The sequence below is a fragment of the Astyanax mexicanus genome, chromosome 25, assembly GCF_023375975.1.
Source record: "Astyanax mexicanus isolate ESR-SI-001 chromosome 25, AstMex3_surface, whole genome shotgun sequence".
Lineage (NCBI taxonomy): Eukaryota > Metazoa > Chordata > Actinopteri > Characiformes > Acestrorhamphidae > Astyanax > Astyanax mexicanus.
Window position 1 is genome coordinate 18,065,213 of NC_064432.1, and position 27,933 is coordinate 18,093,145.

At 39.4% G+C, this 27,933-nt stretch overlaps 1 protein-coding gene across 4 annotated transcripts in view; it reads left to right on the forward strand.

Moving 5' to 3' along the window:
• LOC103041974 (phospholipid-transporting ATPase ABCA1) overlaps nucleotides 1-27,933 on the forward strand; it is a 243,650-nt gene that overhangs the window by 182,128 nt on the left and 33,589 nt on the right. For all 4 annotated transcript variants that reach the window (XM_049472171.1, XM_049472172.1, XM_049472173.1 and 1 more), the window contains 10 exons: nucleotides 2,154-2,248; nucleotides 2,597-2,702; nucleotides 5,228-5,302; nucleotides 5,891-6,057; nucleotides 9,937-10,114; nucleotides 14,734-14,849; nucleotides 17,118-17,262; nucleotides 23,566-23,689; nucleotides 24,205-24,334; nucleotides 25,427-25,547. In XM_049472171.1, coding sequence (XP_049328128.1) covers nucleotides 2,154-2,248; nucleotides 2,597-2,702; nucleotides 5,228-5,302; nucleotides 5,891-6,057; nucleotides 9,937-10,114; nucleotides 14,734-14,849; nucleotides 17,118-17,262; nucleotides 23,566-23,689; nucleotides 24,205-24,334; nucleotides 25,427-25,547 — 1,257 coding nt within the window. The remainder of the gene's footprint in view (nucleotides 1-2,153; nucleotides 2,249-2,596; nucleotides 2,703-5,227; nucleotides 5,303-5,890; nucleotides 6,058-9,936; nucleotides 10,115-14,733; nucleotides 14,850-17,117; nucleotides 17,263-23,565; nucleotides 23,690-24,204; nucleotides 24,335-25,426; nucleotides 25,548-27,933) is intronic.

Genomic DNA, 27,933 nt, shown 5'->3' on the forward strand with positions numbered 1-27,933 from the left:
ACTCCTCCTATGACTAGTGATGCCCCAACACCAGGAGGGTGAAGACCTCCTATATATATGTGAAATCAGCCACCACCTCTTTTCAAGCTAGCATTGCAGAGCAGCATCACAGCGCGCTTGGAGGAAAGCGCAGCGACTCTGTTCCGATATATCAGCTCACAGACGTCTTGTGCTGTGGACATCACCCTTTGGAGAGATGAGGGGAGAGAGTGTCATCTACCCACACAGAGAGCAAGGCCAATTGTGCTCCAGCAACTAATGGCAAGCTACATGAACAGGATTCGAACCGGCAATCTCCTGATCATAGTGGCAGTGCTTAGCCTGCTGGACCACTTGGAGTTAGTGAACACCCCTTCTGATGAATGCATTCAGTACATTGTACTTTACGTTGCGCATATTGCTGACACAGATGTGTAATGCTCAAACACACAGCTTATTTACTTCCTCTAGAGAAGTATTGCCAATAGAATAGGACAGTCGAAAGTAAATACATTTGAAACTACTGGCACCATGCCTGATGTCAGACGTATTTTAGAGGGGTGTAAAGCCCCCGGGCATTGTGCTGTGTAGTAGTGGAGTTGTGTTCTCTGGAAAGATGGTGCTCCATCCAATATTTTGGGATGAGATGCAGATTTTGGGATGATATAGGGTGGTGATAATCAAACATTCCAACCTCACATCCTGAGCACTGCAATGCAATCAAATCCTCGCAGCAATGCTTCAAAATCACGTAGAAAGACCTTTCTAAACAGTAGAGACAGTTACCTCAACATAAGAGGGGTGATAAACTGTTTTAATACTCAGAATGAACAGTGAATAAGCATGTATTCTAATATTCTGTTGCCCATATATGTTCATATATGGTATATATTGGACAAATGATTGCATATTGACGCTGCCACACAATCACATACTTGCATTTTTATGGATTTTCTGTGTTTTTGTGTATACATATGCGTTACTACCAGCCAAGGGTGGTAAAATTGAAGCTGTGCAGTGTATGTGTGTGTGTGTGTGTGTGTGTGTGTGTGAGATCGTAAAGGGACACAGATTCTCTTAATTATACCAGCAGAGTTTTGAGCAGCGCCTCTGCATCATCTGCATATATGAATATCATTAATTAGCTTGAACTCCAAGAACACCCGAGTCAACACAGAAAAGTTTTAGCCTCCATACACAGTGTGTAGGTGAGCATGTATAAGGGTGATGAGCCTCTTACTGATCCGTTAATTGCCAATTATGACAAGTTTAAAGGTCGTCCCCCTTCACCCTCTGCTCAAATTAGCAATTAAAGGATGAGACAAAGAAGGGAAAGCGCCGCTGTGTGTCATCTCCTGTGTTTGTTATCTCCATAGCTATGTCTCCCTCTGCATCTGCTGTCTATCTCAGGTTGATTCTGTGTTCTGTTTGTTTGCTTTGTTGTTTTTTTGAGACCGTATGCTATCTTTCAGTAGTGTATATCCCATACAGCTCTGAAAAAAATAATAATAAGAAACCCCTTAAAAATTACACTTCTTTGTTTTTGCCAAATTAAAAAACCTCATGAATATAATCATAAGGAAGATGGATGATCACAAGCCATCAAACCAAGCTGAACTGCTTGAATTCTTGCACCAGGAGTGGCATAAAGTTATCCAAAAGCAGTGTGTAAGACTGGTGGAGGAGAACATGCCAACATTAAAAACCAGGGCTATTCTACCAAATGTAAAGTAATGGTACACACTCCAGACTGATATCTGTTATTGTTTGTTGACTATCGATATTAAGTAACTGTTCTATAGTGGGTGAATGTGCTATGATTTGATTTTTTTTAGAATGTGTGCATGTGTGTTAGCTTTATCTTTAGCCTCCTTTCTTTCCTGAATGCTGATTTATCACAAAGCAAAGCATGCAGTTAGACAGATCTTGAGGACACTACGTGTGAACACTCTGGTAAAAAAATAAAAACTTAACTGGATTAGGATAAAAAAAGTCACATGACCATCCCTCGAGTCTACAGTTTAAAATAATTTCTCAATTTGTTTCAATGAACTGTGTGAAATTTAAACAGTATTTAATTTTTATTATTTATTTATTACAATATTTAATTGTATTTAATATTAACCCCCCTCTCCCCCTTTTTTTTCTCTCCCTTCCTTTCTCTCTCTTTACAGAGAACTCAGAGCACGACAGACACTCTTCATAACCTCACTAGCTATAACATGACCGACTTCCTGCTGAAGACGTATGCAAAGTCTGGAAAAATTCGGTAACAGTGCATTGCATTCATTACAGACCACCTAATAATCTATTTCAGTAAGATGTTGGGGGGATGATAAAGCTGTAAAAGGAAAGTCTGTCAGGAAAAAGCAGAAGAATCATAAACGTGGAGCTCTATAAATAAAAGGGCATTGCATCAGACATCAAACATCTGAGCACATGAAAGAGTATTATATTATAATCATATCAAACCTGAGACTTTGGCACAAAGAATAACCCTCACCACCCTTATAAGAAAAAGCTTTTCAGGATGTTTTTTGAAACTGTATATTCTTTGGGTGGCTGTGGCTGTGCATGACCAATATTTTAATATTTCTCTGTCTCTGTTGATTTTTAGTTATGGAGGGATATCTGTTGGAGGAGTGAACTCTCAGGTCATGCTGAATGAGTCGGAGATAATTGCAGCTGTTTCAGACTTCAAGGCTCTGTTTAACTCCACCCAGGTATCTCAAACTCTATGCACATCATTAAGTCTTGTAAAGGTTTGTCCGTGTTAACTCATCGTCAAATAATATAAATAGCTGCATCCAGTGGATAGTCGTCCCAGGCCTTCATGAAGTGCACTATTCCAACAGGACAATGCTCATCCACATGCTGCTGCTGCTGCTGTCACAAGAGCTTACCTTAAAGATATAGATACTGTGCCATGATTTGCTGCACCACCACACCTATTCCCAATGAAAATGTAATTAGCTGTTATTAATGGTTAGCTATGTTAACTTTGTAACTTCGATGCAAAACTGCAGAAGATGAAACTGGACACGAAGCATGTCTTGGCTGATGGGCTTCGTTTCAGAAAAGGAGAAATCTGTTCCTTTCATACACGGCTTTCCGACCCAGCAATTCCAGATGTTCGTCAAAGATCATTTGATGCTTTTCGGAGAGTAAGTGGTGCAGCCATTAGAGCATGGAGAAGTGCAATTTCAGAGATTTTCTCTGAGTGTGACCTGAGTGTTCGAAAATCAATACAGAATTTCTGCACAAGAATACACAGCAATCAGGAGTAGTGCTCTCAGGGCCAGGCGGGGACGCGGATCGGAATTTCCTGGACAGGGCTCCGTTTTCTTCCTGTAAAATACAGACAGCTGAGTGGTTGGAGACGCCGCCGTGTCTCCTCGAGACGCAGCATCCGCTCGCGCTCACTGTACCGCCGTCATCATCGCCTGGAGGAGCTCGTTATTATTCAAGAAAGATGGGTTTTGGGAAAGTGGACGCTAATGGAATCTGCACTGAAAGGGGCTCTGATCTGCTGCTCACGAGGTCACTGCATTTCTCATGTTTATCAGTTATGTATTATTCATAACTGTGTTCAAGTCAAAACACACAGTCCACCACTCACACCCTGATCCCTCTCTCTCCATCTCACTTTCTCCTGCTCTTTTCTCTTTCCAACTTTTGGGCTTTCTCTACTCTTTCTCATGCACTTTTTTCTCTCTCACTCTCTCTCTCTCTGTTTTGTTTTTCTCTTTCTTATTCATTACTTATTTCTTATTCATATCTCATTATTATCTTTTTTCATGTTTGTCTCTCTTAATTTCTCTAGTCTTTATTTACTTTTTTCTAGCATTCACTCTCACACATGCTGTTTTTTACACATTTATTTCTTTTTCACACTCTTGTGAAATGTGTTGCATTTCTTTCCAGATTTTACTCTTTTCTCTTTCTGTCAAGATTTAAAATAACTTGACTCTTAAAAATAACTAGTCTCTTGTGCATGCTTTTTTTTTGCAATTCTCTCCCTTATCTATCTCTCGCCTTCTGATCTTCCTCTCTTTTTTCTTGCTTTCTTTCTCCTTTCTCATTTCTTTCGCATGCTTTTCTCACTCTTCTCAATCTGTTTCTTACCCAAGGCCCATAATATCTTAACTGTCTCTCTCTCATTCACACTTTTCTTTTATTTTATTCTCTCATCTCTCCATCTCTCTCACTGTTGCTGTTCTATCTCTCTCCTTCGCTCCTTTCTGACTCTCTATATCTCTATATCTTGATCTCTCTCACAGTTGCTTTTCTTTCTTTATTTCTTTCTCACTTTTCTCTTATGTAATGTCTCCCTCACTTTCTTTCTCCTTCCACAAGTGAAAGAGAGCAAGAGAAAGAGAGCAAGAGAAAGAGAGCAAGAGAAAGAGAGCAAGAGAAAGAGAGCAAGAGAAAGAGAGCAAGAGAGAGAGCAAGAGAGCAAGAGAAAGAGAGCAAGAGAAAGAGAGCAAGAGAGAGAGAGAGAGCAAGAGAGAGAGAAAGAGAGGTTTAGGTCATCCTCATGTATACATGATTGAGCCCCTGGTGCTTCCAATATTAGCATTTAAATCACATGTACCTGTGTGTGTGTGTGTGTGAGACAGGGAGATCAGACATGTGAAATCACAGGGGAGGGAGGCAGTGTGTCAGGTTAGATTTTGACCCATCACGGTGTGTTTCAGACAGATGCACAGACTAGCCTTTAATACCCCCTCTTCTCACACACACACACACACACCTATATCTACATAGCCATTTCATCCTGTACAAATCCCCATAGCTTCCTCAACCTTTGGCCACATGCTGTAAGTGTACAGTTGCTGCTGAATAAAGTGGCTGGTTTGAGTGTTTTGAATATTGATTTTTGACTCTTAAAACTTTATGAATATGAACTCTTTTTCTTTGCATTGTTTGAGGTCTGAAATCTCTGCATCTTTTTAGTTATTTCAGACGTTTCTCATTTTCTACAAATGAACTCTTTAAATAACAATATTTTTATTTGGAATTTGGGAGAAATGTTGTCTGTAGTTTATAGAATAAAACAACAATGTCCATTTTACTTAAACGTATACCTATAAATAGCAAAATCATAGCAACTGATTCAGAAACTGAAAGTGCTCTCTTATTTCTCATGGTGACCTGATTGTATGATGTATCATGTTCATGTGTTACCCGCATCTTACTCTCTCCTGTTCTTTCTGCCATCCCTCTCTATGTCTATCTTTCTCTATAGAGTAATATAACTGATAAGGTCTTCCAGGACTTGGAAACACTGCTGATAGAGCTGGGAACAAAAGATAATGTGAAAGTAAGTAGCAGCTATTCCTCTTGTTCTGCTTTCTGCATGGGGTGATGCTGCTTAGCAGCTTAAATGCCTCTTAATTGTGTTATATACTTTCTTATTTATAGCTTAGATTACTGCAAATGTGTCACTTTCCTTGTGGGAGCAGGCTGGAGATATGTAATACACTCTGAAGAATTGCTGAATAGGGTTGAACATCAAACACACGCACACACACACACACACACACACACACACATCCTGAAACCACGCACAGTAACACATCGTGGGTGTGTGATGTAGCATTAGAGCTTTGTAGGAGGTCCTGCACAGCAGATAGAGCAGCACTAATTAGAGCTGTACTGCCAGTGGGGAGGTGGGCCTCATTTCTGTGTTCATCTCTTCTTCCGTCCCTCTGTTTGCCTGGTCAATTAGGCTCTTACTTATTTTTTTCCTCCCTCTATTTTTCTTTTTCTCCATCTCACGCTGGTTTTAGATGATGAGAGAAACACAGAGAGCATAATGACCAATTTACTAGGAGTAAGGAAGCTGGAAATATTAATTACTATCGACTCTCTTCCTTCCCGTCTCTCTGCTTGGTTCCTCCTCTCCTAGGTGTGGTTCTATAACCAGGGCTGGCACGCGATAGCGTCTTTCCTGAACGTGGCCTCCAACGCCATCCTCAGAGCCAGTCTTCCATCCAGATTGCAGCCAAAACTCTACGGCATCTCAGCCTTTAACCATCCGCTCAACCTCACCAAACAGCAGATGTCTGCTGCCTTGTGAGTATTCAGCCAATCAGGAGTTTTTTTTACGTACTGAAGAGTATACATTCAGCCAATTAGAGACTCCTATATGTATCTTTGAGAAAGTTACTCCAATAAATGCCGGTTAAAACTTTTATTTTTGATAATGTTTATTTAGAAAGAAACAACTAATGAACAGGTGACCCAATACTTTTGTCCATATAGTGTTTATATCACACATGTATCTCATTCAGTCAGTGTATTTATTAACCAGTCACATGCCATATTATAGGTATTTAGTAATTTCAGTATCTCACAAAAGTAAGTACACCCTCACAATTTTGTAAATATTTTATTATGTATTTTCATTGCACAACACTGAAGATATGACACTTTGCTACAGTGTAAAGTAGTGAGTGTGAGGCTTGTTTAACAGTGTGAGTTTATTGTGCCCTCAAAATAACTCAACCCACAGCCATTAATGTTTGACAACAAAAGTGAGTACACCCCTAAGTGAAAATGGCCAAATTGTGCCTAATTTAGTCTGCATGGCACTGTCCTGAAAGGCAGCTTCTTCTTAAGCTGATGCACAAAAAAGTTTGCAAACTGTTTGCTAAAGATAAGCAGTTCAAGAGCATGGATAACTGGAACCATATTCTGTGGTTTGACAAGATCAGTTTTCCAACACGATAACGACCCCAAGTTATATAAGACGAAAACTTCCAGCTGCCTTGCAGAGGAAGATAAAGGTAAAGGTGTCAGACACGCCAAGCAAGTCTTCTGACCTAAACCCTTTTGAGCATCTGGGGGGCATCCTTAAAGAGAAGGTGGAGGAGCGAAAGGTCTCCAACATCCACCAGCTCTGTAATGTTGTAATCATGGAGCAGTGGAAGAGAATTCCAGTGGCAACCTGCGAAGATCCATTAAAAATAAACTCCATACTCAAAAGAGTTCAGGCAGTGCTGAAAAATAATGGTGGCCACACAAAAAATTGGCACTTTGAGCACAATTTAGTACATTTAATGTCTGTGGGTTGAGTTATTTGAGGGCACAGCACATTAACACAGTTATACAAGCTGTACACTGACTACTTTACATTATATCAAAGTGTCATATCTAAAGTCCTGTCCCATAAAAAAAAAAAAAAAAAAATATATATATATATATATATATTTACAGAAATGTGATTGGTGTACTCTCACTCTCACTTACTGTAGGTATTTACCAATATACTTACAGCATAAAGAGCTAAGCAAGTAGCCAATCAGGTTATCTCATACATCGCTCTATGAAGATTCATCCTGACCTTTATCTGTGAGTTCTAAAATCTCACAGCTCTACATCTGCTCTATATATATGTGTGTGGGTGAGTGTTGTGGAGGTGTATGTGTGTGGGTGGGGGGTTGGGCATGTGTGCTATACCCACAGTGGTTATTAGTTCATTAGTTGGCCTCCATTCTTCTCTGGTGGTCAAGGTTACCTGCTCCGTGCTGCCGGTCAGTGGTCTTAAATAAAGGCGTATCTGACCGCACGTCCGTGGGCTGATGATATTAAAGCATATTAAAGCGCATCACAGGCTGCTGGCCTGATTGCGTCCGGCCCACTTTGATAAATGCAGGCCTACATTAGTATGGGAGCTTGTTTAATATGGAGATATCCCTGTAGGTAGCACGTACGTGTGTGTGTGTGTGTGTGTGTGTCTGTGTGTGGTATGTGTGTGTGTGTGTGGTGTACATGCTTTCACGCTTAATTGAGCCCACCTTGTGTGAGGGTGTGTTGACAGCACTGTGTTGTAAATGAAGATGGATCATTACGTATTGGGGGTCTGTGTCAGAGACAAAGACGCAGCGCTGGAGGCATGGGTGGGTCGGTGTGTGTGTGTGTGTTTTGTGAGTGTGTGTGTGTGTGTGTGTATGGGTAACTGGCCATATCCTTTCCCGTTACCTAATGAGAATTTCATTGAGGGATCAACACTCTTGCCTTGTATCCACATTAATGATGAATAAAACAGCGCTGCAGCACACTGACCTTCAGAGAGAGTGTGTGTGTGTGTGTGTGTGTGAAGAACCCTTAGGCATCTCAGAGGGAGGTAAGCGAAAGTCTAAAAAGGAGATAGAGAGAGAGTGCTGACAGTGAGAGAGAGAGAGAGAGAGAGAGAGAGAAAACGAGATAGAGTGAGAGAGATCTATCAAAGTCCAGCAGTAGGGGAGTTGTGAACAGAGGGAGGTATAGAGGCAGAGCGAGCTAGAGAGAGAGACTGAGAGAGAAACATACTCCTGCATTCATAAAGCACAAGCCCAGACCACTGGTCCTGGATCAGAGTTCACCTTCTAGCCTATTGATCTGAGTCTCCGGAGGTTGGACAGTGAACTAGACACACTCAACACCCTCGTCCAGTGAAATTCATTACCACTGGTTTGTCTCAGCTAGAGAATCCTGTCCAAGTGTATCAGTGAAATAAGAAACATGGGCTGATTTTGATATCCCCTTACATAAGACCAGCAAATACAGACAGCCGTAAATGAGAAAAAAAGTAGAGATGTCCTGATCACATTTTTATTATTTTTTTCTACCTCAAAGTCTTTTAATTTTGAGTATCTGTTGATATCGAGTCTTGATCTGATACTTTGGCAGTGCAGTAAAAAAGACACATCCAAGTCTCTATTAAAACAAAAAAATGTCATTATTTCTTAATTATTATTGCAACTGTATCAAAACATACCATTTTTTCATAAAAATGGTATGTAAAAGTATTAAATTGTATCATATTGCGTGTGCTTCTTAAAGTATAACAGTTGCTTACTAAATATGTTAATGGTAAAAATATATATATGGATTTTTTGTGAGAGAGAGTCTTCAGCACAGTGATGCTGTGTTCACAGTTTGGAGGAAACTGAAGCGTGGATGAAAGTAGTTGATGGCACTAAAAAGGTAGCTCGCTGCCTGCTTTCTTAGCCCTCCAGTCACCAGTTCATGGCTTATCTCACTGCCACTCACGCTGCCTGAACAATTCGCCCACTCATAGGAATATGATGAATTATGATCATATAAGTGATCATAATAACAGTGGAAACCCACACTTCCTTCTGGGTGCAACTATTTTTTATTATTATTTTAAATCTCTAAATCACTTAAATCTCTAGACCCAAGTTTCTTGTTTTGAAATTATACCAAATTTAGCCATATAGAATTTTCTGGATGGCTGTTCAGAGTTTTCCCAGCTTCAACAACCTCCTATTAATTCCTGTCCAAGTTAGTCAGGGCTTGATTTGAATGATCTCAACCAGCAAGAAGGTCACTGTTGATCCAGACGTTATTTTTTAAATGTCATTATGATGGATGGGAGAATGCCAGCAGTGGGTGAACATACAGAGAGCAGGTCAATAAAGGCATGAACCTTGACTTTTGCTGTAAAAAAAAAGAAAAAAAAATCTCACTCAGGTTCAGAGGTGACTGTAGGGCCTCCATGCCTTCAAAGGGTCAAGGTCATGTTTGGGATCCTTCAGGCATTTCTGTTTTTTTTTTTGTTTGTTTTTTTCCTGACTCCTATGAAAAGTGCAAAGTTGCAAAGTGTGTTTCATACCAAAAACACCAGCATGTACACTGTAAGATTCATTACTTCATAACTCAATATGTTAACCCCCGACCCAGTGATTAGTTAATTGGGCAATCAATTGACTAATAAATTGGTTATTGAATACAGAAAGGTCTAAAAGCTTCAGTAAAGTTGAAATGATTGTTTGGCATGTACTGTTAATGTCCTTGACTGCTGGACTAGGTCCACTTTGGTGTAAAAAAAAAAAATCAACTATATGATCTTTAACCATGTGACTTAATACCATGTGACTATGTGTGAGTTTGCATTGCTTACCTCAGCATCTCTAAATCCATTTATCAATATTGTCTCATCTCCAGGATGTCCAGTTCCACAGATGTGGTGGTGTCCATCTGCGTCATCTTCGCCATGTCCTTCATCCCGGCGAGTTTTGTCCTCTTCCTCATCCAGGAGCGTGTCAGCAAAGCCAAACACCTGCAGTTCGTCAGCGGGGTGAACCCTGCAGGTTACTGGGTCGCAAACTTCACCTGGGACATGGTACAGTAAACACAGCACACTGTACAATAAACACTACACACCACATACACTGAAAAAAACATACTGTGTAATGAATACTATACACAAACTGTGCTTTATACTCTATATTTTAAACTACACACTACACTCTACACCCTAAACACACCATACTGTATTATAAATACTATACACATCCCAAAGATTCTCAATGGGGTTAAGGTCTGGACTCTGTGGTGAACAATCCATGTGTGAAAATGATGATCTCATGCTCCCTGAACCACTCTTTCATAATTCTAGCCCCATGGATCCTGACACTGTCATCTTGGAATATGCTCATGTCATCAGGGAAGAAAAAAATCCATTGATGGAATAACCTGGTCTATATTTAGTATATTCAGGTAGTCAGCTGACCTCATTCTTTGGGCACATAACGTTGCTGAACCTGGATCTGACCAACTGCGGCAACCCTAGATTATAGCACCGCCCCCCAAGGCTTGTACTGTAGGCATTAGGCATAATGCATGATGCGCCCATCACTCGGGAACAGGGTAAATCTGGACTCATCAGACTACATGACCTTTTTCCATTGCTCCAGAGTCCAATCTGTATGGTCCCTAGCAAATTGAAGCTGTTTTGCCGGTTAGCCTCACTGAAAGGTGCTTTTTTTTAAGACTACACAGCACTGTCAATTAATGTCTATTTTATGGTCTAATTTCATACATATGCACTAGTGATTTTTGAAAAAATTAAAGGATTTTAGGAGCGCCTAATAGTGAGAAAAATATGATAGTTCAGTAATCTATTTAGATATTGTTTCTCTGCTTGATGAATACCTATAATTTGACCTTTCTTAAACAGATTAACATCTTTCCCATGACCGAAGGATCAGTTATGGTTGTTTCAACAATGAGAAGCTACTCTCTGCATCAGTTTGGGTTAAATAACTTGTTTCCGGCTGAAACATAATCACCCATGCAGTAATTATCCAATGGGAGACTCTTACCTATTTGCTTAGTTATATATAGAGGTGACCTTTGTTTGGTTAGGCAGTATATAAACATAATACAAACTGCAAAACACTTTACAGTACAAATTGTAAACTAAATACTAAAAACTGTGTAATACACAGTATACCATAAATACCACATGCTATGTCGTATAGTAACACTATACACCACTATATACACTAAACTATACACTTAACACTGCATACAGTACAATAAACAATACACACTGCACAATATACACAATGCACACTGTATAAGAAACTATACACTATACTATACACTAAACACTGCAATACACAATCACATACATATACATATACATATACACAAACACAGACACTGCCCTCACCTTCCCCTGCATATCTGTAATGGAAGAGAGAGAGAGTGTGTGTGTGTGTGGGTGAGTGTGTGTAGTGTTTACTGAAGAAGCCTCTGTCAGATCCTGGCTGTCTATGAGAATTCTATGAGTAATCTAGCTCTATCAAACACACACTTCACCATCTCCCTACTGCCCATAAGGCATCTCTCAGGTAATTTAGCGCGTGCATGACTGTCTGTGTGTGTGTGTGCATGTGTGTAAATTGCCAGTGAAGTATCATTATGGCAGCAGTCAGACGGATTTAGCCGTGAGCCATCGCCATTTGCTCCTCGTTTTAATATTTTATTCTCCCTCTGCAGATGAGCTGAGGTCAGCCGCTGGTGGGTATGGGGCTGTGTGCAGGAGTATATGTATTTGTATGCTTGTGAGGACCCAAATCCTTTATCGCTACGTGGGTTATTTGGTGGAATAACCCTGGTTTTAAATCACAGTTTTCATGCATCTTGGCATGTTCTCCTCCACCAGTCTTACACACTGCTTTTGGATAACTTTTTGCCACTCCTAGTGCAAAAATTCAAGCAGTTCAGCTTGGTCTGATTCCAGAGATTTTTAATTTGGTAAAATCAACGAAACTCATCAAGTGGTCTCTTTTTTTTTTTTTTTTTTTTACAGAGCTGTACATAGGTTGACATTGCATTATTGATTGACTCCCTCTAGCCTAGATTCCATATGGAACCTGCACACCTCCATGACTCCAACAGGATCTTATGTTGTATCCTGTAATGCATTTACCAACAGATGTTGCAGCTGGGCCTATAGATCATGCTCAACACTCATAAGTTGTCTTAGCTGGCATCTCATCTTGTCACGCAAATGCTTGACCAGCAATAAATCTGGCAACCAGACAGGCCAAGGAAGTGTTGAGACTTGGTGAAGACATTTCTGGGAAACCATTGCTGAACCATTGTGTGGGCAAGCATTATCTTGCTGAAAAATGTCAGATAGAAGCTGATAGCGGCTGCAGCTTTTAAGAGTCCCTCGTATCACTACTAGGTGTAACTGACTGTCATATGCAATGGCTCCCTTCAGATCATTACACCAGCAGTTGGGACAGTGTGTTTTTCAGGCTGACCATCCCTCCTCCCTTATAGGTGCTAACCTACAATGGTAATAACCTACAAAGGCATCTTTTGGCTCGTGTAACAGAATTGGCTGAGGGGGCTGTACACCATTCTATCCCATGTTTAGCATTATGCATAGTCCCAATAAGTTCATATTCACTTGAAGTAGTCGGAAAATGGGTTCATTTGAAGAGCTGTCCACAAATATATGGACATAAAATGTATATTGTCTAATGCAGCAGCAATAGCTATGAAGGAAGGCATTGGTGGGCTGAGCATGTACGTATGTAAGGTAGCATGGGTGGGTCAACTGCTTTTGATCCCTCCAGGTTCAGCCTTTCGCCCGCCCCAGTAAAGCCCTGTGATAAATGACTGCAGACTGAGCGCACGTCCTGCACATGGATATTTGCTACACGTTGCTTAAACATGCTAAAGATTTCTTCAATTACGGATTATATCCAATTAACCCCTTCCTGAGTGAGGTGCCCCCTCAGCGCTCTGAGAGGATAGATGGACGCGGGCGGTCGGGGAAGATTGTAAAGAAGCGCTGAGACGGCTAATTAAAAAGCCATTGATTCAGCTCACAATCCTATTCAGAAGACTTCTCATTTATTAGCCGGAGAAGACACGGTTCTGCTCAGAGAGACACTGAACAGAGCTTTCTCATGCCTCCCCCGCAGCCATCCGAGCGGGTCAGCGCTCAGCCGACGCACACATGAATTACGCTTATCTGCTACAGCCTGACACACTGCTGTGTTTTTATTTAGTGAAAAATGTACTGAGTAGGTCGTACATTTTTGACCTCGCAACAATTTGATTCAATTATGATTCATTAGTAAAAAAAAAAATAATAATAAAAAAAACAGAGATTTAGAGCATCTTGACATTTCCAACTTCACCACAGTTCAGTTCAACTTAATTAAGATTCTTAAAGGAAATATTCAGAGTATAGCAATACATTCAGCTTTGCTTTGATTTGATTCAGTTGTCAATCTTGTAGAAATACTTCAGCGCATCATAAATCCTTGGACTTTAACGCAGACTAATTCAGTTTGATTATACAATTTTAAAGAAGCAATTCAAAGCATTATGAAACCTAAAAAAACAACAACTGACCTTTAGATTATGATCCTTTAGGTAAGGTTTCTGAGCATTATGGAATGTTAGAATTCACCACAATTTCATGCATTTCAGTTGTGTGTTTGTGTATCACAAGCTGTGTACGGGAGTACTTGAACAGAAGCACAGAGATGATTAATTATACAATTGCAACCTCAGTTCATGACAATTTGGTTGAATTCTGATTCATTAGAAAATTATTCTTAAAGCAATGGTTCAGAAAATGAATGCTATGAATTGATTTGATTAATTAAAGAACATTGGGAAGTCTTAAAATCTAAAATGTTTACCTTTCTTTTGTCTTTACCTATTCAGAGCAGACAGATTCAATTTGATTATGATTTGTTAAGAAACAATTTAAAGCATCATGAAACCTAAAAACTTTACCTCACCTTACGTTATTTAAGAAATATTTCAGAGCAACTTGAAAGAAATAAACATTTAGCTTAATTTTATAGTGATTAACTTGATTCTGTAAGTAACGATTCAGTCTATCATAAAATCTCAGATTTCACTACAACTTTTGAATTTTAGCAGTTGATTCAGTGAATCATTAGCAAGAGATTTAATTCAATTATGATTTATTAGAGAAAAGGTCGGTGCATCATGACCTCTCAAACTCCACCAAAGTTCAGCTTAACTCAATTATTCTTAAAAACATTATTGTGAATGTAAAATATAATATCATATAACTTTAACATGATTTGATTTGATTTATTTTAGTTGATTTAGTTGATTTAGAACATCATGAAGCCATTGTGATTTAGTTAAAAAAAAATTTTTGAATGAAACAATTTAAATCATCACTTTGCATTATCTTTATCTTTTGTTATTTCATTATGATTTATTAAAAAATGTGCATTGTGACAAACAATCTAAAATTTCACCACAGTTTGCAATAGTTTAATTTGATTTATTTATGATTGTTAGGACATTATTCAAATCATTATATACCCTTAGACTTTATTATAATTTATATTAAAAATCTATGCTTTTGAAGCTTCACTCTCAAACGTATTCATCATAATGTGTGACTGTGTGTGAATGATCACCTCATTGTTTCCTTTTTTGTAGTGTAACTACATTGTGCCGTGTCTCATCGTCATCATCATCTTCCTCTGTTTCCAACAAAAATCATATGTGTCTCCTCCAAACTTGCCTGCACTCATCTTACTGCTGATCCTCTATGGGTGAGTCTAGATGACCAGATGCAGACTTTTATAATAAACTTACAATCAAAATTATATTCACAGAAAAGCCACTTTATTAACATCTCCTTCTTGATTCTTAAGTGTCAGTTAAATAGGCTCCAAGTACCATTAAGGAACATTTTGTAGTTCTATATTTACAGATTGTAGTCCTTCTAATTCTCTGCATACATTATTATCCTCCTTTCACCCTGTTCAACACTTACTTTGGTTGGTGTTGTACCAACCAGAAATATCCAGTCAACAGCGTCCTCTGCAGCAACAGATGAGCATCTGTCTCTGATACCTACATTTAAAAACTCCAGCAGCACTGCTGTATCTGATCTACTCGCACCAGCACAATACACGAACACCTCATACACCATCACCCTGCCAGTGTCACTGCCTGGCTATTGAAGAATAGGGCAAAAGGAGGATAGTAATAATAATAAAGTATGCAGAGAAACAGATACAGGACTAGAGCCTGTAATTATAGAACTACAAAGTGCTCCTATATGATCAGCGAAGCTGTTTAAATATGATTAAATAGACAATGTGTGTAGAAACATAATATAATGGAAACATAATACATATGTATATCTTTATTTTAAACCTTTCACTACATTTTACAAGTGATAGTTCCACAGGAAAGCACTTTTAAATCCATGAAGAACCCTCAAGTACATCAAGTGAAGCTTCTTTAATCCTTCAAAAGCTTTTTCACTTTTTCACATCAGGGTTTTTCCGTGGCATCACTTAAAAAACGCTTAATAGATTCTTTACATTTAAGAGTATAGAAGAGCTTTGGAATTGGCCAAATCCTCAAATCGATCCTCAGGGATCTCCAGGCAGTATAGATCTTGTATTCTGACTTAACTTGGTCCAACTCAACTTCTAGTACATAGCTGGCCAGATATAAATAGACCGTTTTAATTGCATATATACTGGTAATATGCACAGGAGAGTTAAAAAAGAAAGTTACAGAGCAGCTTCCAGACAGGACGTCTGCATTTACTGTTGATGTTTGTCAAGCTGAAGCTATAAGCAGAGTCTATGCCAGTCAAGCAGGCCATTATAAGGCTGGGAAAATCAGAACAAATCAAAATGAATCAATCATTGCTAGACAAAGCATTAAGCAAGTGGAAATCAACTGATTGGTGCAAAGCTGGGAAAATAAGAATGTGGTCTGCAGTCGAGAAGTTGAAGTGGAAGTAGAAGAGCAGAGGGTGACTGAAGAATACATTATTATTGTAGAATACACTGACATGCCATAAGTTATGGGATGGGAGCTTGTATCAGGTTCTGTGACTTTTGCTATCCCCTGTGGACGCTAAAAAAATGCTAAACTGGACTTAGATATAATTTCTGCCAGAGTCGCTTCTAGCCAGAAGCCACTGGTTACAATCATTTCCATCCACTGCACTGTCCACACTGGGTGGTAATGCTGTTTTCCTGGTCCATATGACATTGTGGTCTGAAACCTAAATGGCCACTCCATCTGGCACCCATTATTAAGCCTCACTTTACCTCCAGTAATTCACATTGCCAATTATGTTAAACAAGCTGGCCACAGTTTAGTCACCTCACAACTAATTGATTCGTGGACATGTGCAAGTGTTCCCTGATTGAAGAAACAAATCAAATCAAATTATACATCCAAATGGGTCTAATATATTCAGGCAAATAGACACACCAGCAGTGGAAGCAGTTAGAAAATTTGTAGTTAAGAGTTTGTGTAAACTTGGATGTAATCAGTAGTGGAAAGTGGGCAACTAGTCTGAGTGGTGGGTAACTGGTCTGATGAAAAGGCTAATTCCAGAGACTTCCATCAGATGGAATTAGTTTGGGCTGGATTTATGGAGAACAAACAATATCTAACATTATCAGAGTGATGGCTAATGACTCGATATCTGAATATAACAGCCTAACTAAAGGAAGTGAGTCAGAAGGTAACATAGATACGGAAGCTCCCTGAAACACTGGCATCCACCCACTCCACCGTCCACAATGATTATTAAAATTATTGCATGCAGTCGGCAAACAGCAGCACCAGCATCTCAGTTTACCCCTGCATCTGCAGCCTCATCTAAAGGGAAAAAAACATTAATTACCAAAAGCTGAACTAAACAAGAAAGTTCTTCATGATCAGTTTACATACTGCTATCCCATTACTTTTGTCATGTCAGTTTATAAATAGATTATTTGGTGATAAATACTATAATTTTAGAATGTCCTGCTTTCTGTCTAAGGTTTTGTTCTGTGTATTCACAGCTGGTCGATCACTCCCATGATGTACCCTGCCTCCTTCCTGTTCAGTGTTCCCAGCACAGCGTACGTGGTGCTCACCTGCATCAACCTCTTCATCGGCATCAACGGCAGCGTCGCCACCTTCGTCATGGAGCTGTTCGATGACCCGGTTAGTCACAAGTGGACACACACACACACAAACACACACACACACACTCACACACATATACTCACTCAATATATACCCACTTGTATTCCACTGATGTTCACCACTTCCAGCAAATTCATTCAGCTACTTTTTATAAGTTGAACTCATTCCTGCACAGATGTGCAACTGCACACATACAGCTGGTCTAGTCCCTCTTAAGAGGTATTGCCATTAGAATAGGACTCTCTGAACAATATTAACATGAACCTATTGGCACCACAATGTCATAGTGTTGGTATTGAACTGTGGAGCAGTGGAATTGTAATCTCTGGAATAATGTAATCTCTGCTCCACCCTGTAAAACTGCTCTCTGTTTGCTGAATGCAATCAAATCCTCAGAACAATGCTCCACAATCAGGTATAAAATCTTTCCTGGACTATGAAGTTATTTTCTTCAAAAAGCAGGATAAACTTTTTTTTAGTATTCCTACTATCTGAGAAAAAAAAAAACAGAACACAGGTTGATTTAGTCCAATACTGAACTGTATATTAGGAACACTTACCCCTAACAGATTAGAGTTATTTCTGATTGGCCCAAACAGATTACTGAGAACTTGCTGTCCACTAATTGTCTGTAAATGAGGCGTGTATTGTAATAAGTATGATCTAATGATTGTGGTTGAGCATTTCCAACTCTGAATTTCAAATTTCAACATTACGTCAAAATTACCTACATTATTACACTACACCCTACCCTACACTGAAATGTCATTATACGCAAAAGTCATGGGGCGATGATGTGTAAATTGATCATAAAGTGTTATATACCTCAGGGGATGGCATAGGAATGGCAGTGTGGGCAGTGTGCCAAGTCCTGCTGGAAAATGAAATCTGCATCTCCGTAAAAAGTGTCAGCAGAGGGAAGCATAAAGTGCTGTAAGACTTAACGGGAAAACACTGCACTGATTTTGGACATGATCATCTGCTGGTGTTGGGCTACTGTGTTATATCAAGTCCAAAGTAATTGCGATGTTTTCCCAGAAAATGGTACAGCACATCTATATTTACAGCAGGAGACCTCAGCCTCATCATGCCCCAGGTCATTACAGCATATACACAACGGTATTCATTTTCTTTTCTTAGTCTCAGTATCTAATAAAGAAGAGTTCTCCAAATCCTCATAGACCCCGGCTCTGAACATCCAAACACACTCAGAATTATTCTAAAATGTTTCAAAACCATTTCTTCTTAACCTCTGAATCTCTGGCCACGAGCTACATGTGGCACAGTCGAGACCTGAACCCAGTCCTAGCTTTGGAGCTGTTTTCTGCGGAGCTGGACTGAACTTTTTTCCCGGGTGGACGCTGGACATGCACTTTATTGATTCGTTCTGTATGCAGACGGTAAAGCTCTCTCTCTTTCTTCCTGAAATATCTCTTTCCGGAATCTTCTCTCTGTCTCTCGTCTGCAGGGTCAAAGTCCTCTCTGGCCTTTATAGTGGAAGTGAGAGGCGATCGCTCTCTCTGCTGGAAAAGGTTTCTCATGCTTTATTGACACTCTGTCCATTTACACTTTCACTCTCAGAGGGACGAGAAGAAAGACAGAGAGGAGAGGAATCATTAAGGAATCTCTTTCTCTCTGCGCTTTTAGTATTCCGCCACTGAGTTTCGGACTTTCTGCACATTTTTTCTATTATTTTTATGATAATTTTTGGAGATATTCTGATGCATAATTCTCTGGTGACACCAACATTCAGCACAATCAGAACTCAATTTCCATTTCCATTCTTTCTCCCCGTCTTTCATTCTCACTCTGTTTTATTCTGTTTATGGCCAGAGGTCCTCGAGAGAAGATAATTGAAAGGAAAATCTATATATTTGGCTATATATGCTTTAGGTTTCATTATTTTAATGAACACTGTGTGCCGTATCGCTTTGCGCACAATAGCATTATTGTAATTCTAGAATCACTAAAAAATCCATATTGTGATTATAGCAGTGTTCTACTTTAGAAGCATCAGTGTATTTTGATTTGCTTTGTTATTTACTTTAAAGGGATTTTTTGTGTAATCATTTATATGCATGCACTAAATATTCTGCCGTGTTGTGTTAATTTTTTTTTGTTATGTTACATGTATTTATTTAGTTACATCATTATGTCATTATTATTATTTTTTTATACAAAATCAGAGTCTTGGTAAGTTACTGTTTTTGTTACCAAAACTGTTCAATTAATTAATCAGCAATCTTTATTTTCACTCTGGAGTGAAACCCTCATTTTACTGCAGGAGAGGGACATAAAAAACATAGTAAATAAAATAAAAGAATATTTTTAAACAATTATGAAAATGATAAAGAAATTAAATGGTAGGGATAAAATAAAAAGTTAAAACAGGAAATAAAATTAATAAAACTGTGAAATAACTAAAATACATAAATAGGTAAAAGAAAAAAAAAAGTTTCAGGCTGTCTGAAGGAGGTTAGAAATTAAAAGTTTAAAATGGTTTATACTATAGGGAAATTATGAAATGCAGTAAGCTAATTTTATTCTACACGCATCACTGACATGGATGTGCAAATTAATTTTAATTTTAATTTAATAGTACTGTTTGGGGGTGTGTGTGAGCGGGAGAGGGCTTTCAGCTGCCATTTTTCAGCAGGACAATGCTCACACACCCGTGTGTGTAAATAATATTAAACACAAATGTATTGTATTTACTCTCTCTCATTTTCTTTCTGTAGACTCATAGTCTGGTTGGACACACGTTCAGTGGTGTTTGGCTCATTCGTTTCTTTTGTCATTGTGTGTGTTTGTGAAAGAACGAGAGTGTGAACATTAATGTGAAGTGTAAAGCATATCTGCAGGTGTGTGTGTCCCAGTTCTTTTACACCCTGCAGAGAGAGAGAAAACACACTCCAGCGGGACAAGGACTGATCCCCTGTGGCTTATGCATAAAGTGTGTGTGTGTGTGTGTGTGTGTGTGTGTGTGTGTGTGTGTGTCCGAGTCCATATGCATAGAAGGGCGTGTCATGCTTAAGTAATTACATTAGCATAATATTTAACTTGCCACTTTAAAACAAAGTGACTACCAGCTCGCAAGTAGGTCAGTGACACAAACAGAGCGAATTTGTGACTGATCACACACACACACACACACACACACTCCAGCCAGGTCGTTTGGTTGATTTAGGAGCGGTTGCTACAGGGAAGTTGAGAAATGTTAATGAAAGAGGCTTTATGGAAATGAATTGGACCATCAGGACAGTTGAACTTGATAAACTCTGGTCTAAATTGAACATCCTGCGCTACATAAAAATGTATATGTTTTTGTTGGCCTCAAAATGATGACCAGCTTTGCTTTTGAATGGATGGAAGTTGACTCATAAAAAGTTTCTGAAATAAAAACATGGATATCTGTATACATAGATATAAAATAAATAATACAGAATGTACAAGTCAACATGTACATGGTGAGTACAGTGATATCTGGTTACTATAAAATAAAGAAAACAATGTTTTACGTATCATTAGGCAGAATTCAAAACTTATGGAAAGGTTTACAGAATAAGCACCTGGATTGGAAAAAACTTTACTGTAAAGTAAATAAGTACATGACAAGTCAAAGTTTACAGGATAAGTTCACATAGGGCACATTTTGTTAAAATTTACAAAATGAGTACATTGCTACTTGGCTACTGTAAGATTAGACTATATTATGTCAATAGAGACTTGTTCCTGGACTCATTATGTAATCAAATATTTGGCATGTAAAAGAAATTTTCGATAGTCAGATAATCATGAGATTTTGATGTTCCAATACAAGTATGTCTAGCTACTGTAGCATATAGAGCCCAGTACTTTAAGACAAAAACTATTTATTTCTCTCTCTCTCTCTCTCTCTCTCTCTCTCTCTCTCTCTCTCTCTCTGTGCAGGCAATAATTTCTTCTTTACTATTAGCCTGCTTGTGTTGCACCTAACTGTTACAAAAAATGAGAGTAATAAAGTAATAAAGACAGAGAGAGAGAGAGAGAGACAAAGAATAGACCGAGTGAGCCATGAGAGACAGAGAGAAAAAGAGAGATAGAGAGACTCATAGATTGAGGCGACACAGGAGAGAGATAAGGAGCGAAATTGAATAAAGGGAGTGAAAGAAAAAGAATAAAAAGAGGGAGAGAGAAAGAATGAGAGAGTGAGTGAGATTTTGAGATGAAAAGAGAGACCAAAAAAGAAATAGAGACAAAGAAATAAAGAGAAAACGAGATAGGGAGAGTAGGAGAGAGAGAAAGCCCAAGAGAGAGATAGAGAATGATAATATGAAAAAATAAAGAGAGCGATAGAGAGACTCAGAGATAGAGATACAAAGATAAAAAAAGAGACTGAGAGATAAAACAGGAGAAAGAGAGACGAGAAAGAGAGCGGGAGAGTAGGAGAAAGAGAGAGCGATCATGAATAAAAGAGAAGTGAGAAAGTAAAAAAAGAATGGAGAAAGAGAGATGGTGTATACTGTATATGCCAGATGGTGTCTCTGAGGTGAAGTCTGGGGATTGAGACATAACTCAGCTGCAGTCTGTGTGAATAACACCAGATATCAAACACCTCAGCACGGCCCTCGCTCTGTGAGGATGTGGTCATGGAGACAATGCTGAGGGGCTCGAACCCTGCCGAGGAACCGGGGACACTTTCTTTAAGTTCCCATGGTAAACTCATAAATCATCTCACACACTCCCGAGAAGGACAAATCTCTCTGGCACTCGACCCATATTTCCCCAAGTCCTCCTCCTCCTCCTCCTACACACACTTTCTCTCTCTCTCTCACACACACACTCACACACACACACAGGCCTTCTACATTCCTCCTGTGACTCGTCCTCCGGCCGCTGGGATTTCAAGACAAAATATAAGGGAAAAAAGAGACAGAGAAAAAAATTACACAGATACATCAGAGAGTGGTTTTCTAACAGTGCTCAAGGGCACCCTAACCTTACCAGGGGTGGTGGTGATGATAATATTAATAATAATATTAATAAGAATAAAAAGAATGGTGAAAGAAAGTAGACGTAGAAAAGTGCATTTCCTAAAGGAAACAGAATACCTGTGCAGGTGAAGTGGTTCATGCTGGGTTATATGGTTTTGCTAGGTGGTTGCTAAGGTGTATATTATGTGTATATATATATATAATGCACCTGATTGCTGCAAAATTGTGTATATTATTGATTACAGGAGTGGTCTGATTGGGTCTTTCTGCAAGGGGGACCACTACCCTAAAAAAGGCTCTGATAGACTACTAGACATAGCTCTACAATGCATTCAAAGACATTTTTACCATTTAGAGACAATGGAGTGCTTTAATCTTAAATTTGCTGTGCAGCAACAGACTGCTCCGACTGCTGGTGTGATGATCTGCAGAGCTATTGCATACGACAGTTGGTCACCCCTAGTAGTGATACGAGGGACAGTAACAGCTCAGTGATGTGTGTAGGATATCCTGCAGCCATGTATTGCCTTGTGTTGGAAGAGCTTCCAAGCTGCATTTTTTAGTAGAATAATGCAAAAAAAAATAATAATAATAAAAATAATTTAAATATTTTATAGAGGTGACCCAATAGGGTACTAAAAGTAAACTTTTGTTTGATTCCAAAACTCCTTGGTGCACTTATTTAGTGCGTGTATTTACACTAGAAGTGCAACAATTATTCGACGTAATTGACAACTTCGACTATAAATAATTGCAGATGCGTCATTAATGTGTGATTGAGCGCGAGAGACAGAGAGCTTGAGCAAGAGATCGCTGGTTCGAATCCTGTTCATGTAGCTTGCCATCGGCTAACGGAGCCCTGAGAGAGCACAAGTGGCCTTGCTCTCTCTGGGTGGGTAGATGGCACTCTCTCCACACATCACTCCAAAGGGTGATGTCGATCAGCACAAGGCGTCTGTGAGCTGATGTATCAGAACCGAGTCGCTGCGCTTTCCTCCGAGTGCGCTGTGATGCTACTCAACAATGCTGCATCAGCAGCAGCTCGAAAAGAAGTGCTGGCTGACTTCACATGCATTGAAGGAGGCATGTGTTAGTCTTCACTCTCCTAGTGTGTTGGGGCATCACTAGTGATAGGTGGAGTCCTAGTGAGGGTGGTTGGGTAAATGGCCTTTCAAATTGGGGAGAAATGGGATAAAATGATGAAACGTGAAGGCGACTTTGGGAGATGATTATGTCACAGGAGACTATGTGTGAATATATGAATATTAAATTAAAATATACTGTATTTTACATCTTTTTTCGTCTCTCTCTCTCTCTCTCTCTCTCTCTCTCTCTCCTCTCTCTGCAGAATATCACTCGTATCAACGACATTATGAAGCAGGTGCTGTTGATCTTTCCTCATTTCTGTCTGGGCCGAGGACTCATCGACATGGCTAAAAACCAGGCCATGGCTACACTCTTTAGCAGCCTGGGTAAGATCACACACACACACACCGGCTTTTGAGAGTGATAAGCTGCCAGGATCTCAGATATATTTAGCTATAAGTGTTTGAGAAAGGATGAGAGACAGACAGAGAGAGGGGATGGAGTGATTGGGAAAAAAGGCCACAGATGAAAGAAAGTCTAACGCTTATCCATGAAGAGATGGGTGGGAAGTTGGGGAGGGGGGGGGGTGCGTTTAGTAAAAGATAGATAAGGTAAATGAGCAGAGGCAGATTTGCATTGGCTCTACAACACAAGGTACGCTTATAGCTGTTGAGCTTTTTCAGTTTTTTATACACTGTTATGGCAAATTTCATGAGACCACAGTATGCAAACTGTTGTTTAGGAACACCAGCACCTGTATAAAACCTCTATGTTGTGAGGTGTTATCTTGTGAGTAAGGTTGAACACTGGTCAGCGTGCTCATGGCAAGGTATAAAGTGGAGTTTCATTGAGGCCTAATCTCTCATGTCTTTCTGTTGGTCTCTGTGTCTCTTTATGTCAGGTGAGGACAGGTTTAAGGACCCTCTGGGCTGGGATATGGTGGGGAAGAATCTGTTCGCCATGGCCATTGAGGGGGTGGTGATGTTCGGATTTACGCTTCTTATCCAGTACAAGTTCTGCTGGAAGCCTGGGTGAGTGTGAAATACCCTCGGAAATATGGTGAGCAATGTTATACAGATACCAGGATAACACAGAAGAACCTGTACATGTTTAATTTACATTTTTTAAAGCACCTATAAGTATTATATATTTCATATATAACTCATCAAATATAAGAAAACATGCTAAGTTTATGCACAGCATTTATTTAGAGCACTGCTTCAACCAGTATGTTAATCTTTGAATTGTCCAAGAGAAAATCTGTTTCATCCTTCCACTGCCCATTCCACAGTCCCATTTCCAGACTCCAGGTTGCCAGGTATGAAACACAAAACCATGCAAAAAATGCTTGCTGCAGCTATTAAAGGACTTAAATGTGAGGAAATATGTGCACGGTTTTTAATAGCTAGCTTTGACAGTTTAGAGCCTAGAAGGACTACAAGACAGAGGTTGAGCTAGCAAATTTTCTTCTAAACAGGTAATCACTGCGCTCCATCTAATGAGTAGCTAAATTTAGCTAGGTAAGTGAACACAACTACAAATGTTGATAAGCATATTAGCCAAGTAATTTCAACATTTCATAATCTGTGGTCCATATAAAGCTAGGTTATCTAGGCTATCATTTTATACGCTTATTGTCTTTTAGAACATAATGTACATGCATGACTTTACACCATGCAAATGAGCTGCTATAGTGGTGTGAGCCTCCTGGCCATTCACAGATGTTCATTTGGTGTTTGGAAGATCAAGGCATTCACAAGAACCAACAAAATTATGTACTCTTAAAAATGTATGAAGATGTTAACTATATCACAGCAAAGGTTCAGTGCTGGGGTTTTAGGGCATATGATATGACATTAGCAATATGGTCACAATATGTTTTTTTTTTTTGTATTATTCATGCAGCAATAGTGTAGAAAAGTACTGTGCTATATCTGACTACAGTACCCTGGCCACTTTATTAGAAACCCCTATCTTGTACATCCACTCACTGGCCACTTTAATAGAAACCCCTATTTTGTACTTTCACTCACTGGCCGCATTTGAAAGGCTACCTCTGGAGGAGACTCTATTAGGAGTATATAGAAGTTGTAATCTGTTGTTCTATTATTGTTCTTTTACAGGCTGGTGAAGGGGTTGCCTGTTTCTCTGGGTCAGGAGGATGAAGACGTTGCCCGGGAACGTGAGCGAGTGCACAAGGGTGGAGCGGAGAACGACCTGCTCCGGATCTGTGACCTCACCAAGGTGCTTCTTCTTTCATTTTCACCTCATGTTTCTAAGGCTTCAATCAAAAACAGCCATTATGTAGCATTACTGCTAGTCTATTAGCATTCCGTCACATGAATTTTATCATTTAAACTAAACCATTCTAGTCAGAAGCCGCTGGCCACGATCATTACCACCCACAACATGTTCCGCTGTCGGTGCTAATTCCTAATTATGACGTATTCCCACTGTACATGTTACAATGTGGACTGTGGAATATTAAATGCCAACAACAAATTTGAAATGTTTGTTACATCCTTGATGGAGAACCTACTTCTGTACAGTATTGTAAAATACACAAGTACTAGCTCACATAGCTCAATAAACAGAAATTATGTTGTAAAACTGAGGACAGTAAAAAGACTAGAGGAAAGAGGGAGGTGAAAGTGTTGAGAAATAAAATGTTTAAAAATAAAATGGATTGCATTCCAAAGGCTTGGGGGTATTGCACTGAAAGATCTGTTTTGAAGAATGTTTTTTTTTTTAAACGCTTTTGAGAAAATTCTGAGAAAAAAAGAGTTTTGTAAAGAATGCCAAGTCCACCAGACAGCAATCTGAGAGATGTTTTGCCATACTAGGCTACACTTTTCACAGTAAATGTTCCTGAGGGCTGCTGAGTGCTATTACTGTCTAAGCGCTGCTCCTGTTAGCAAGAAATGGAACAGTTTGGAACCCTGGTGATTCCCTAACCATCCCAGGTTTAGCTGTTGTTCCCCACCCATAACTCACTCTGACTGGCTGATGCTAGGCAATTCGGGTGTCTGTTAGCTGATTTGACACAATTAGTTAAGACTCCCCTTCAAACATGTTTAATGATTTTTAGCTGTCTGGTGCCATTGTTTTAAGGACTTGGTATACTTCTTGAGGACTTGTGGTTCACCTGGTCTCAACAAAAACAACTGCAGATGCCTTACAAAGGCTTGTAGTCAGTGATAAACAGGATAAACAGTATTTCAAATACTCTGCAGTACTGGAGAATTTATATTTGACACACATAGTGAAACTCAATTGCAGGAAGGATTGCCATTGCACAACAGGACAACAGAATTCAACTCATGATGGTGAACTCGCACTCACTAGTGATTAGGGCAGCGAAAACAAACACCCAGAGTGGTGGGCAGCCACCTCAATCCCTGTAAAGCAATTGAGGGTTAAATTCCTTTCTCATTGGAAGCTTTGCCATGGATTCTGCTCCTGGGGATTGAACCAGTGATCTTCTGGGCCCAGGCACACTTCTCTATCTGTTGGACCGGGTTTTTGAGAAGTGGCAGTTTGAAAGGACAATGGCCAATGGTTCTTAAACATTCTAAGAAAAAACGCACATCCAGAGTGGTGGCCAGCTAACCTTGTTTCTGGGAAGGCTGAATTAGGTTCCTTGCCATTAGGGACCTTGGCCATCGATTACATTCTTGGCGATTAAAGATTATTCCCAAGAATGATCAGACCTTCTGTTTTTCTATCTCAGGTCACGACTTAAGTGGCCTAACCAGCGACTTTCTACTGCACTTTCTACTGACTTCTTTTAGACCATGGCTTTTGAGAAGTGGCAGATTTAAAGGTTGTGGGGTTACACATCATGTTACTCAGAGAGATGCACATTTCAGCCTTCTCCTTCCCAGCAAAGGTAGCATACTATGATAAAGGAATCTAGCTAGCTTCTGGGTGAGAATGGGGAAAGGCTAATTTCAGAAAAGCATTACAGTTCTTGGCCAGTGGTTGGTGGGCTGCCACCACAGTTGCTGGATAACAGTCGCAGGTTACATACATTTCTTAAGGGTACCTGCTGGCCATGAAATTGGTGACCTTCTGGGCCCAAGCACAAAGCCTTCCTAGCTTAGGAAATTTCTACGTTTCAGAAATGATTATTAGACATAAAGTACAAAAGTACAGCTCTGGAAAAAATTAAGAGACCACTTAAAAATGATGTTTCTTTGATTTTATCAAATTGAAAATATCTGGAATATAATCTAGAGGAAGATGGATGATCACAAGCCATCAAACCGAGCTGAACGTCTTACATTTTTTGTACCATAAAGTTATCCAAAAGCAGTGTGTAAGACTGGTGGAGGAGACCATGCCAAGGTGCATGAAAACTGTGAATAAAAACCAGGGTTATTCCACCAAGTACTGATTTCTGAACTCTTAAAATTTATGATTATGAACTTGTTTTCTTTGCATTATTTGAGGTCTGAAAGCTCTGCATCTTTTTTTATTTCAGCCATTTCACATTATTTGGAATTTGGGGAAATGTTGTCCGTAGTTTATAGAATAAAACAACAATGTTCATTTTACTCAAACAGATACCTATAAATAGCAAAATCATAAAAACTAATATAATAGACTTGCACAAAATCAGTCTATTGGT